Here is a 13,860-nt window from a genome sequence, read left to right as displayed (position 1 = left end):
CTATTTTACGTTCCACCTGCAATGCATCATGGGACGGTTGAGTATGACTAGTGTGCCCACCATGCATACTTAAATATTGTCTCCATATACAGTAGTACACATATCCAGATATTTCTCACGTACTCAACCTTGACATACTATCTAATGTGAATTACATCGCATGTGAATTACATCAGTGTTTTTTAACCTTGGGGTCGGGACCCCATGTGGGGGAATTAAAATTGGGCCGCTTAACATGTCTAGTAGGCAAAGTGGTAAAAAAAAAAAAAAAATGGTAAAAACTGATTAAAATTTGATTCTATTTGTTGAAAAAAACTGTTTTGTTCTGAATCTTTTTTCAGTGAGTCCTAAAACCCCGCCTCCTGACCAATAAGATCTTTTCGAAAACGACCTGACCAATAAAAGGAGGATCATTGTGAATGCGTCACTGTGTGGATCTGATGTGACTCTGAATATTTAGACATCAATGCAATCCTTTCATTTACTGACGATGACACCCCATAGGAAACATATAGATTTATATCTGATAAAGTCAAATAAGTCGGCTGATAAAGCCTGCGTGCATCAGGCGCTTTCAGACCAAAAACATAATTAATTCCTTCATTAATTAGTGTATTCTGTGGTGATGCTGAGAGATAATATAAAATATAAATATATTCCACCTTAAGATGTAGGCTGATCTCTGTTTATAATCTCACTAATTTAATCATTAACACTCATCAATTCCTGCATTAATTACTTTCTGATTTTACTGCAGCAACAGTGTTGTTTTTGGTCAGAATTATGGATTTTAATTCTTCATATTTTTAAAGAAATATTCCTCAATTGTGACGTAAGTTGCTCTAAACAGTTTCTCAGTGATTGTGATTGGTCTGACGCTGTAATCTCCTCGTCTGTCACTAGAGGGTGCACGTCGTTAGGCTGAACTCAACATGCTTAACCGAGTTATAATCTAGATTAGTACTACAGCTTCTGTCTGACGGTGAATGTTTGGTTTGGTGAAGCTAACGGAGATAAATCTAGGATATAATTATCTAGCTTCATAGTGTAGCCCCCTTTGTGCATTAATCAGCCAGACATTTGTGGTATCAACCTGGGCTCACGACCCAACAAAAGGTTGAGAACCAATGCACTACATACTCATTTTGACATCAGACTTAGTATGAGTAGTATCAGGGCCGGCCTTCCCGATAGGTAACACAGGGGGCCGCCTAGGGCGCCATCTGCAGGAGGGGTGCCAAATTGCACCGCCCAATTTATTTTTTAAAATTTTTTAAATAATATTTTAAAAAGGTATAATAAACCATCACTGTACATGTTTTCTCTTAATTGAATATTAATATTAAAAATCTATAACTATACCTGCTTATCTTCTGCCCATATTTTTATTTATTTTATTTTCATTTTTGTTCTATTCTATATAACTCTGTTGTGTTGTTTGCACATTGTGTTCTTTGGTTTTAAGATTTGTGTTACTGACTAGTGAAACCATACACTGAAACTTTTATATTTTATTTTAACTTTTGATTGCACCGCTTTTGTTATTGTTCCCTCGATACATTTGCACTACAACTGTAGGTGTTATATTGTATTATGGTGCATTATTTTAAAATGTGACAAACATGTTAGCATGTAGCTGATAAACAAAGAAAAAACATTCGTATGGATTAAAATACTAGCGCGCGCACACACAGCGCTTCCCTGCAGTCATTGGGGCACAGCTCTATAAGTGGTCCGCAGCATTCCTGACATGTGCAGGGGAATGCTGAGCGCTCGTACACTCGGGAACGTCTATTTCCATGAACAGATCTGGCCTGTGTGCACAGACAGACAGGTGTGCATTGGTGCCTAAATCCTGTTTAAGTTGCTCCACCATCAACTGTCACTAGCTCCTGCATGTATGCATGGAATGTGTTTGGTGGGGCCCCCCAGGGCCCATTAGGAGACAAACGAGGACAGAGAAATACAACAACATTGGAACTGAAACCTATGAAATATTAAACCATGTGAGGAAAACCACATCGGGCTGTTAGATCCTGGTAAAGAATGAAATGTGTCCAACAACATTAAAGCTTGTATAAAGTAGACTATCATCATATTTACCTACAGCAGTGGTCTTTATAGACATAGTCATCCTCTGACTGTACACACACCAGCTGCTACTAATCCAGTTCTTTAGAAGGATTTCATGTCACTATTACACTTTGTGCAAATTAGTTTGAGAGCAATAAAAAAGAGCAATCGTTGAACACTAACAGATGGATCGAGCAACGTGTGATTTATGGATCATAAAAACATGAAGAAAACATCTTTAGAGGCAAAAAGGAGCTTCAAGTTCAGCCACAAGAACTAACCCTACTATAAACTACAAACTCTATGATGCTGTCTATACTATATACTGTAAATATGATTAGGATGATGACTGAAAATACTGACAAAACTTCTGGTTGAAAAAGTGTAAAAAACTAATGGGAGACAAGAAGAGATGCTTTCATTTTGAGAATGGGATGTTTAGGGATTTTTAGCTTGGAGCTAGTCCCAGGACCATTTTACATTCCACTCGCAATGCATCATGGGGCAGCTTTTGTAAATACGGCTCTTGTTTTGAAGTTAACAGGAAGGTTTAGTCAGTAGCACAATGAAGGGTGTCTGAAAATCACCAAAATGTGTGAATGAAATGTGTTTTTGTGAGTTTTATGGATGAAATGAGCACATGTTGATATTCTACTTGGTCACTTTCTCACTTTAAAATGTTTTTAGAACTTTCAAAATAAAGGTTGAGAATCAACAGAGATAGATTCAGGTTTTTGTCCTTGTACAGTAGGTTCCAAATGCATCCTGGGAAACATGGAAGTATACTTCAGTGTGAACGCTCATCATCCTAATCATACTAATAGTATGTAGTAGACAGTATATACTCATTGAGTGTCACACTCGAATGTGGCAAAAAACGTCTGGTTATATCGTATCGTATCATATTTCCTAAGAATTTGTATTTTTGTGAGGCAAAATGTATCATTATTTTCATAAAACCCAAAATGTTCTCAGATTTTCACCTGCCTCCGCCATCTTGCTTTAGTTTGTTGCATTGTGGGAGATTTTTTAACCAACTTTTTTTGTTCAACACTAGAATCAATGATGTCATCATGACACTGTATCGATGCAGAATCGTCCATTTTCGTCATCGCGATGCATCGTAAGCATGATTTACATTTTGGGACTTCCTCAGGTCTCAGAGTGAGGTCTCAGACCATACTGACTCATGACTCAGCAAAACCGCAGTCAGATGAAACAGCAAACCAAACGCTGTCAAAAGATACGGCCTCAGGCTTCAAAATAAAAGTCATCATACTCAACGGCCTCAGTCTGTCAAACACGACATGACGTTTTATTTTCAAGGATGTGGAAGTAAGTTGAAAAGCCGTTTTTCCTTTTTTTTTAATTTATTTTAAGATATATTAACGTACAGTTTTATTATTAAATACCAAGTATAATGAAATGTTAATATATCTTAACCTTTAAAAATAAATAGAAAATAAAAGCTTTCAACTTTCAACTCTCGTATCCGAAGCAGCGCATATTGATGTGTATTTCCGGTTTCTTTCAAAACAAAATGCCATGTCGTGTCCTGAGGCTGATCTGACCTAAATGTATTAAAAATAAAGGTGTGAGTGAAACCCTGGCATAGACAATAACAGCCTCAGCAGTGATATTATGAACAATAACAGCTCTCTGATATACATCTACTTTCTTTGCTGAGTTATTTATACATACAGTATATATACAAAGGTGAAGGAATGTAACTAATGCTGTGGGTGTGTCATGTGGTGCACACGTCACACAACATGTTTGTTGGTTTGATCTGGTGAAGTTGTTTCACCTCCAGCCTTGTATTCTTGTTCTGCTAATGATAGAAAAGGTTGGAATGGATCTCGGAGCTAAAACTACAGATTAGTTTAAAGCTGCCGAGGACGATAACTAACGTTTTTAAACTCTAGACTTACATGTATTTTATCTAGTGGCCATACCAGCCTCTGATTGGCCGATCCCGTTAGATCTGTGAAGCTATGCAGGTCTGGTCCTGGTTTGGGCGACCGTGGCTCAGTGGTAGAGTGGGTTGTCCAGTGACCGAAGGGTTGGGGGTTCAAATCCCGCTCTAACTGAGTCCTTGGGCAAGGCACTTTACCCACATTGCCTTGTATGAGTGAGTATGAATTGTGTATGAATGTTGGTGGTGGTCAGAGGGGTCGTAGGCAGGAAATGGCAGCCACGCCTCTGTCAGTGTTCCCTAGGGCAGCTGTGGCTACATTGTAGCTTACCACCACCGGTATGACTGTGTGAGTGACTGGTGTGAATGAATAATGGTTTCTGTAACGCGCTTTGAGTCTCCTCGAAGAAAGCACTATATAAATCCAAGCATTATTATTATTATTATTATTATTATTATTATTATTATTATTATTATTATTATTATTATTAGATGATGGAGAACACTGAGAATTCCAGGTGCCACAGTGGGGGACAGTCGCCTCAGTGGTATCTGTCATTGTGTCCTTGGGCAAGGCATTTCACCCACATTGCCTAGTATGAATGTAGTGTGTGCGTAAGTGTTGGTGGTGGTGGGAGGGGCCTTTGGCGCACTATGGCAGCCTCGCTTCCGTCAGTCTGCCTCAGGGCAGCTGTGGCTACAACTGTAGTTTACCACCACTAAGTGTGGAGTGAAAGAATAATGCCTTAAGTAAAGCGACTTTGAGTGTCTATGATAAAGCTCTATATAAAGTTGATGCATTATTATTATTATTATTATTATTATTATTATTATTATTATTATTATTATTATTATTATTATTATTATTATTTTTATTATTATTATTGTTATTATTATTGTTATTATTATTATTATTATTATTATTATTTTTATTATTATTATCTAAAAGTTATGCCCCCAAAAACACTGTCAGTGACATTTCTGCTGTTCACACATTGAACGTTGTTGACCAAACTATGTTGGATGTAACACCAGAATACGACTGAAATCAGAGTGATGATGTCATATCACTGGTTAACGTGTTTATCAAAAGTAGAAGAAAAAAATTACATTAAGCAAATCATTTTAATGTAAAACATATTATTACAATTGTAACAAGCGAGAAATAAGTATTTTTTTATTGTTTATTGTATTAGTGAAACATTTAACATGAATTAATTTAAAATGTTTTATTTTCAGTGTTCTGGGTATTTATTTATTTATTTATTTATTTATTTATTTATTTATTTTTATTTTATTTTTATTTTTTTAAATGTGCAGCCTTTAACTCCTTTATGGAGGTAGATTTGTGTCTATATTATTAATTTAAAAAATGTAATTCATTCAAAAAAGTCAGCTTCAATCAAAATTAAGTATTTTCATTTAAATAAAAAAGTATTTGAATGCAAAAAATAACAATAATTAAGACCCAAAATGATTGCATTTAAACACTACACATCTACCTTTATTCTCTTTTGCAATTGATTAGTTTTAAAGGTTTGACATAGAATAAATAGTTTTGATTACAAATAAATAAGTATTAAATATGTGTTTGCTTTGTTTACTTTCTATTAGGTGTGGATACAGAATATTTTCTATATTTAGACGGTTAAACTGTAAACCATGTTGATGATGGATGTGTCTCTCTGTCTCTTCAGATGACGGCCCTTATGGAAAAACTAAAGATATATCAGGAGCGGAGCACAACATGGCCTTGAGAAGACACAGTATACCAGGTAAATCCCAGCTTTACAGCAAATAAATAAAAAAGATATGATATTTGTAACTACACAATAAAACTACAGGTCAGAACCCTGGAGAACATGCAACCTCTACACAGAGTGGATTCAGGTCTGCTGCGTACGGTTATATTTAGTTCAAGTTGTATGAAATAAGCTGAAACAGTGCTTTTAGTGTTTAGACTGTTTTGGTCTGTTGTACCAATATAAATGACAACAATAACACACTCAACAACAACAAAAATACACAAAAGTGACTCAAAATAAATATGCACAAAGTTTACTTCAAAAATGTACAAAATGACTCATAACACGACAAAGGAAAAACACACAAGATAATAACGAAAATGCACAAAATAAGAGAAAATTGAACAATATGAGACCACAAAAAAAAAAGAATAAAATATAAAAAACTACTACAATAACACACAAATCCACTTAGAAAATACACATGGTCATTATTCTAGACACTGAGCTGAATGTTGATGTATAAATAATATATAGTGTCATAATAGTTACCGCTGGTCTTCACCGTACACTAGACATAGACAACTGGAGGCTCGGGGGCCACATGCAGCCCTCGGTCTAATTTTGTGCAGCCCCTAAAACAAAATTTGAATTCATGAAAATGTCAACAAAGCTACACATAATAATAACAAAGACGCTCTAAACAACCACCTAAACTCAAAATAACTACAAAAACACAAAAAATGCCAACAAAATTGCACAAAATGACAGAAAAATACACAAAATGACAACAATAACACACTAAACTACAAAAAAATACACAAAAGTGATTCAGAAATCACAAACTTTTCAAAGTTGACTGTAAAAATGCACAAAATGACTCATAACACACACGACAAACGAATACACACAAGATAATAATGAAAATGTACAAAATAAGATAAAATTTAACAAAACGACAACAACAAAACCCACAAAAAGAGACACAAACACACAAAGAATTAGACTATGATATACTGTATGTATTAAAAAAAAACTACTACAATAACACACAAATTGACTTTAAAAATGCATAAAATGACTCAAAACTCACAAGACGAAGGAAAAACACAAAAGTCAATAACGAAAATGCCAGAACAGCATGAAAAACACAGTTAGATGTGTGTTCTAACCTAGACCTTCATCCAAACAAGCCACACTACAGAGCTCACTCACACATGCTGTCCCTTGGTAGAGAAAAAGCCAAAAATGGCTGATATTGTGCAGCTGTTAATAAATGTGCCTGTGTGGAATTTTTCATCAGAAAATTGAACCTAGAATTGTTTTATTTGAATTAAAAATATTCAGATTGATCTCGTATATCGACATTTTGAGAGATATGATTTTTGGTGCATATCGCCCAGCCCTAGACCCTCGGATCAGATACAATCACATTGTTGTGAACAACAGTGGAGGGTAGAGTGAGTCAGCATCTGACAATCTAAAGGGAAAAACGTTGTCGTCTCCAAGGAAACGACTGTTTCCCCAAATCCACCCATTAGTTTGTTTTCCTGTGTTCAACCCAACAACACGTGACCTTCTGAAGGTTTTTTACACGTGTTGTAATGACCTGCTGTGGGAATAGTGGAAAACAATAGTCAGTAGTTCTTTCATGTTGTTTTTATCGGCCTTGGAGAGTTTGTTTTAGTTAGTTTATGTTTAGTTTTAATAGCTCAGCACATCTGAATGGTGTTGGTTTGGATCATTTAGTAACTAGATTTAAAATGTCTAGAGTATCCATAGGTTATTAATATTTAATTATATGGTTTTTTTCTCTTTGGTAGATCAGGTAAACAAACATTCCCCTATTTTTTTATTACATCATTTATGCTGAAATACTGAAGTGACAAATACAGAAACTCTGTATTTAGAAACTAATTTTTTTATTTGTTGTTACATTAAACCTGTAGTTCCTCTTTTCTCTTATAGAGAATAATAATGGAATGAATGAATGATAGACTCTTATTTTGTAAGTGCAATAAAACAGTATTTTACTATTGCATATTAGGGCTGCATTAAAATAAAAGAAAAAAAAATATGCCTACTATGAGATTAAAGTCATAATATTTCAAGATTAATGTCATAATTTTATGAGAATAAAATCATATCTTTAAAAAAAATTATAATTTATGAGATTAAAGTTGTAATATTTTGAGAATAAAGTTGTAATATTTCAAGAATAAAGTTGTAATATTCTAGATTAAAGTCATAATTTTATGAGAACAAAGTCATATCCTATGAAAATCATAATTTTATGAAATTAAAGTTGTAATATTACAAGATTAAAGTCATGATATTTTGAGAATAAAGTCATAATTTTATGAGGATAAAGTCATATCTTAATAAAATCATAATTTCATGAAATTAAAATTGGATTATTTTGAAATTAAAGTAATAAATTCACGAGATTAAAGTCATCTTGATAAAATCTTAATTTTATGAGATCAAAGTTGTATTATTTCGAGATTAAATTCATAATTTTATGAGAATAAACTTGAAATACAAACAGGATCTTGTGTGTGTTTTGGTCATTCGTGCGTTATGGAGAATGTGGATCATTTAGTGAGATTATATTTCTCTCTCTGTTTCACACGCTGTGAAATACTTTGTTTATTTTTATTAATTAATAAAAACACTTATTTAAGCAATATTATTAATGAAGTCGTCAGATCTTTGGAGTAAACAAGAACGCAGGGTTTGATTATTGTGTTTATTGAGTTTATGTGTGTGTGTGTGTGTGTGTGTGTGTGTGTGTGTGTGTGTGTGTGTGTGTGTGTGTGTGTGTGTGTGTGTGTGTGTGTGTGTGTGTGTGTGTGTGTGTGTGTGTGTGTGTGTGTGTGTGTGTGTGTGTCGCTGTATTGTCTTTATGTGTGTCCTGTTTTTGGTTAGAAGCTCTGCGGGGGGTGACCATGGTGGAGCTGGTGAAGAAAGAAGGAAGCACGCTGGGCCTCACCATATCAGGGGGCACCGACAAGGACGGCAAACCACGGGTTTCTAACCTCAGGCCTGGAGGGTTAGCGGCCAGGTGTGTGACTACCACCAACGAAGAAGAAAAGAAGACTCAAAGACAGGCATTTGTCTAACATAAGGTCTTGCTTTATGCAGGAGTGACCAACTTAATGTCGGCGACTACATCAAGTCCGTCAACGGCATCAATCTGACCAAACTACGACACGAGGAGATCATCAGTTTACTGAAAAACGTGGGAGAGCGAGTGTTACTGGAGGTGGAGTATGAACTGCCCCCTACAGGTAGGATGAAACAGTTTTAGGATTGTTTTCATGGTGTTTACATTCTGTGATCAGTTCCAACCCATTAACAATAAACTGTCACATTTGTGATGATAAAGATATTTTTTTTAAAAACAGACATCGACCATAATCGTTTATCTTTAGTAGTAAATAAGCACTACAGGAGATATTTAAACGTGACCACCATTGTGCTGGAGACTGTCAGAGTAGGTGTTGTAACGCAGTCTGTGACCCATCTAAATGGTGGTTCTGGTTGCTTTGGTGGAGCCATTTTCAGCGACCAGAACCATCATTTTAATGGGTCGTAGTTAGTGACTCACAACACTGACTACGACCCATAGACACTACACAACAAAATAATGGTTCTGGTGGCTCCAGTAGAGCCACTCAGTAACTAGAACCACCATTTTTTTTTGGGTAGCAAATTGTCTCATAACATCAACTATGACCAATGTGTCAAAAAATGGGGAAACCAGACACTCTAAAAATGACAAAATCAAAATGAGGAAATAATTTCTAAAAAGCCTTTATTTTAATGGACAACTCATTGAAAAGCCATAGGTGTTGTGTTATGACCTACCTAAATTATGCTTCTGTTCGCTCTGGTGAAGCCACTCTCAGCGAATAGAATCGTCTTTTTTGGGGGTCACAGATTCTCTCACAACACCCACTACCAGTGACGTGCCATTAGCACTAGGGTTGGGTAGGCAGGGCGTTCCAAATCGAGAACCACCAATGACAATTTCATATGTTTCTGCTGGCAAGTGTTTATCCAATTCAATTCAATTCAATTCAACTTTATTTGTATAAAGCAATTTTAAACAAAGTCATCTCAATGAGCTTATCAAAATATAAAAGTCATAATTAGAAAGAAAAAACCCAACAAGATCCCATTGAACAAGCATTTATCATCAAACAAAATCAACATCATAAACACCATGAAAGAAACATAACAATGATTTAATATAGCCTCCATACTCTCCAACAAGATATATCTCATGACACGACAGCACATCTGTTGTTTGTGTTGGAAACACAGAAACATGGAGAAAATACCAACAACAACAACTCAGAACAGCCTCAGTGAGGAGCATCCACAAAGTCAATCCTTCCTTTTGTTCCATTCACTGTAGAAAGTACCAACAATGTTCTGACCTTACCTTTGCTGAAGCTCTGGTAGCTCAGGTGTTGGTCTCCATCTTTTAAAAGCTGTTGTTTTTCCTCTAAAGAAAGTTTTTTTTATCGTCTCTAGCGTTGTCATCCTGACTGTAGTGTTATCCCGCCCACTAGCTAGAGAACGTAGCAGAAGCGGTCATGTGATATCAATTCACTAATGTACTGTGAACTTACGTATAGCATTTAGCTTAGCACAGTTACGTCCAAAGGTAGCATAGAGAGCTGCCTTTGAACGTAAAATGGTTTTCATATTGGGGAACTGACTGCACATGAGCAAACACATAAAAACACGCTATGGAAACAGAGGCAGAGCAGCATTGTGCCTTTGAGAAGGGGTGTGGCCTCCTGCCTTACAGCGGTTAGGAAATAACACTGTTTAGTAATTTGGGTTATGAAAAGCACAACATGCTGACACTTTCAAACTTACAGGTACTGTAGGCTATCGGAAATTGAAAAACAAATAATTTATAATTATATTATAATTAAAACAAATAATCAAAATATCAATTCACCCTTGGGTAGGCACTGCCTACCATGACTACCCTGACTGCACGTCACTGACCTCTACCACCCTTAGACACTACAGGTGTCTGTGACCCAACAAAATGGTGGTTCTGATCTAACGGTGTTCTCCCCCAAAGTGACCAGAACCATTTGAGGCTTTGGCTGATCTGCTGTTGTTTTTCTAACGATTAATCCGATTGAAGTATTCATGCTTTGCTGTCAGGACGTCATTTTCACGTTCCACGCTTTGTAATGGTTTCATTATAAATGACGTTCTTCATTGTTGTCTCCCTGTGTGTGTTTCCCAAAGCACCAGATAGCACCTCAGGGGTTTTATCCAAGACAATCGACATCTGTTTGCACAAGGAGGGGACCAGCTTTGGTTTCGTCATGAGAGGTAACAGCGTTAGCAGGAAGCTAGCTGCTAATTAAGTCCTGCAGTCATGTGATGATCCAAACTGTCACAGTATTACTAGAACACGGACATGTCCTCTTTTCACGTCTTGTCCTCATCGTGTGTCTGGATTTTACAAACTTATTTCTGGGAAGACATTGATTTTTTTTAAATGACTGCAACTCTGCTAATATTTGCCCTTTCAGAGTTATTACAGCAGTTTCTGAAAGATAATGAGTTGCTCTTTACAGTCAGTATCGTGTCATTTTACACAGGAATCATTAAAGATGCTGCTTTGTTTTGAAGAAATTGCCTGACACGAGGAAAAGAGAAGAGAGACTAAAGTCCAAGATGAACTGAAAGTGAAAATACTGATGATTTAATAATAAATATCATCATGAAGATCCTCCTGGATGATCAAACCTCCATAAAGGTTCAGAGAGGAGTTTAAAAACAAAGGAACCACTGGGAGAAACTTAGAATACAGGAAGTTTCCATCATCTGGTCTAGACCTCATCATCTCCACAGACGGGAACATGTGATGCAAACTATATATTTAATGATTATTTAATGCTCTGTAAGACTTGAGGGTTTTTTTCCCCCATTTTTAATTTTTAGGAGGAGAAGTTTCTCATTGTTTCAATGATTGACAGATTTTAAGAAGGTTTATATGAGATTTTTCAAGGACGGATTGTTATAATGCATAATAAAGGTGATTAACTTCAGTCTTTTTTTTAAGTCTTTTGTTATAAAAAAGAGAAATTAATTTTGAAACCTTATCTTATTTATCTACTATACTATATTTTGTTGTTACAAGGTGGATTCAAGAAAACATCTAATAATTTGAGTATGAAGAGGTTGGAAAGTTAAAATATGGTCATCCTACTACAATAATCCGTGTATCCTTTGTTCTTTGGTTATTTTGTTTCAAAACCAAAATAAAAAATAGAATAAACAGATTTTTTATTTTTTTTTATTGACTTAAAACCAGAAACTGGAAAACGGAAAAACCAAAAATAACCAAAAACCAAACGAGCAGCGTTTTCCAGTTTCAAAATGAAATCTTCTGTTTGTGTGATATTTGGATATTTACGGAGAAACTATGGACGAGAGCTTCATGTTTTAATCTCACCACACAGAGAGGACCCACAGACGGACTTTTATTCTGCTACGTTTGATAAAAATGATCTTGTATCATGTTGTCCACCTCACACTGATGACAGAGGTGTCATTTATGTATCAATGATGTTTAGTTAAAGAGTTACTGATGCTGGAAGTCTGAATCTGTGAATATCTGCCAACTTTACCAACAGTGTTAGAGTCCAAATAGTATCCAGATAATCTGGTGATTGGGCGGAGTTTTGCTCCCGGACAAAAAAGGCATAAGTCACATTACTGGTCGTTTAAAATGTTATTAATACATAAATAAATCCAAACCAAAAAATTAATGTTAGGAAAAACATGCACATGACGTGGAACCAGAGGTGGTGTAATGAGTCTACTGGTGCTCCATGTTTCTTGTGATCAACTTTTGTGTGTGTTGATGGCTGCTGTTAGCGGTATTTATAACGTGCAAAATAAATATTTTAACTGCCATCTAACAGTTCTAACATCTGTTCATCACACCAGCCTCACAGTAGATAGTCAGTCACTAGTTTATTTAGACACTATTTGGACCATAACACCGCGAATCAAAACATAAACGTGAGCAGCTTTTTACGAGCTAAAACATCCACAGACTGAATGAAAACATGAGCAGGACCAGAAAACTGCTGAAATAAATCCTAAACAGTCCTATTGTGTGTGTAGACCTGGTCCAAGACCTGTGGAGGGAAACCAGGTGACTTCAGTTCTCGCTCTAATTTCCCCGTTTTTAAAAAAAACACTGCTTATTTGTTTTTTTGTATTTCTGTTTTGGTTCTAAATCAGTAAAACAAAATAACCACATTGTTTTTTTGTTATTTTGATTTGGTTTTAAAATGGAATAACCAAAGAACAAATGGTATTTCCAACACTTTATTTTTGTTTCTCCTACAGGTGGTATCCATAAAGACTGGCACAAGTCCCGCCCCCTAGTGGTCACCTACGTGAGGCCAGGAGGCCCCGCAGACAGGTAAACCCTGCCTGATTAAAAAACTAAAAAAAAACACTCCTAGTAATAATAATATAATGATAAAAATGTAAGAATGGATGTTTCAGGGTGTGTGTGTGTGTGTGTGTGTGTGTGTGTGTGTGTGTGTGTGTGTGTGTGTGTGTGCGTGTGCGTGTGCGTGTGCGTGTGCGTGTGCGTGTGCGTGTGCGTGTGTGTGTGTGTGTGTGTGTGTGTGTGTGCGTGTGTGTGTGTGTGTGTGTGTGTGTCCTTTAGTGACTAAAGCCTGAGGATAACAGTGTCATTTCTCCTGACCGTCACTGGTGTGTTGTCAGTAGTGTGTTGTAGTTGTGTGTTGTCGGTAGTGTGTTGTAGTTGTGTGTTGTCGGTAGTGTGTTGTAGTAGTGTGTTGTCAGTTGTGTGTTGTAGTTGTGTGTTGTCAGTAGTGTGTTGTAGTTGTGTGTTGTCAGTTGTGTGTTGTCGGTAGTGTGTTGTAGTTGTGTGTTGTCAGTTGTGTGTTGTAGTTGTGTGTTGTCAGTAGTGTGTTGTAGTTGTGTGTTGTCAGTTGTGTGTTGTCGGTAGTGTGTTGTAGTTGTGTGTTGTCAGTTGTGTGTTGTAGTTGTGTGTTGTCAGTTGTGTGTTGTCGGTAGTGTGTTGTAGTTGTGTGTTGTCAG

At 36.2% G+C, this 13,860-nt stretch overlaps 1 protein-coding gene across 1 annotated transcript in view; it reads left to right on the top strand.

Moving 5' to 3' along the window:
* The window catches only part of grip2b (glutamate receptor interacting protein 2b), a 163,106-nt gene that overhangs the window by 89,281 nt on the left and 59,965 nt on the right, over positions 1-13,860 (top strand). Inside the window, exons 2-6 of the mRNA XM_028447334.1 lie at positions 5,686-5,763; positions 8,662-8,797; positions 8,878-9,023; positions 11,014-11,100; positions 13,135-13,210. Coding sequence (XP_028303135.1) covers positions 5,686-5,763; positions 8,662-8,797; positions 8,878-9,023; positions 11,014-11,100; positions 13,135-13,210 — 523 coding nt within the window. The remainder of the gene's footprint in view (positions 1-5,685; positions 5,764-8,661; positions 8,798-8,877; positions 9,024-11,013; positions 11,101-13,134; positions 13,211-13,860) is intronic.

The sequence above is a fragment of the Gouania willdenowi genome, chromosome 5 (assembly GCF_900634775.1).
Source record: "Gouania willdenowi chromosome 5, fGouWil2.1, whole genome shotgun sequence".
Taxonomy (NCBI): domain Eukaryota; kingdom Metazoa; phylum Chordata; class Actinopteri; order Blenniiformes; family Gobiesocidae; genus Gouania; species Gouania willdenowi.
The sequence above is the reverse complement of the archived record's forward strand: the minus strand, read 5'-3'. Positions and strand labels throughout refer to the sequence as shown.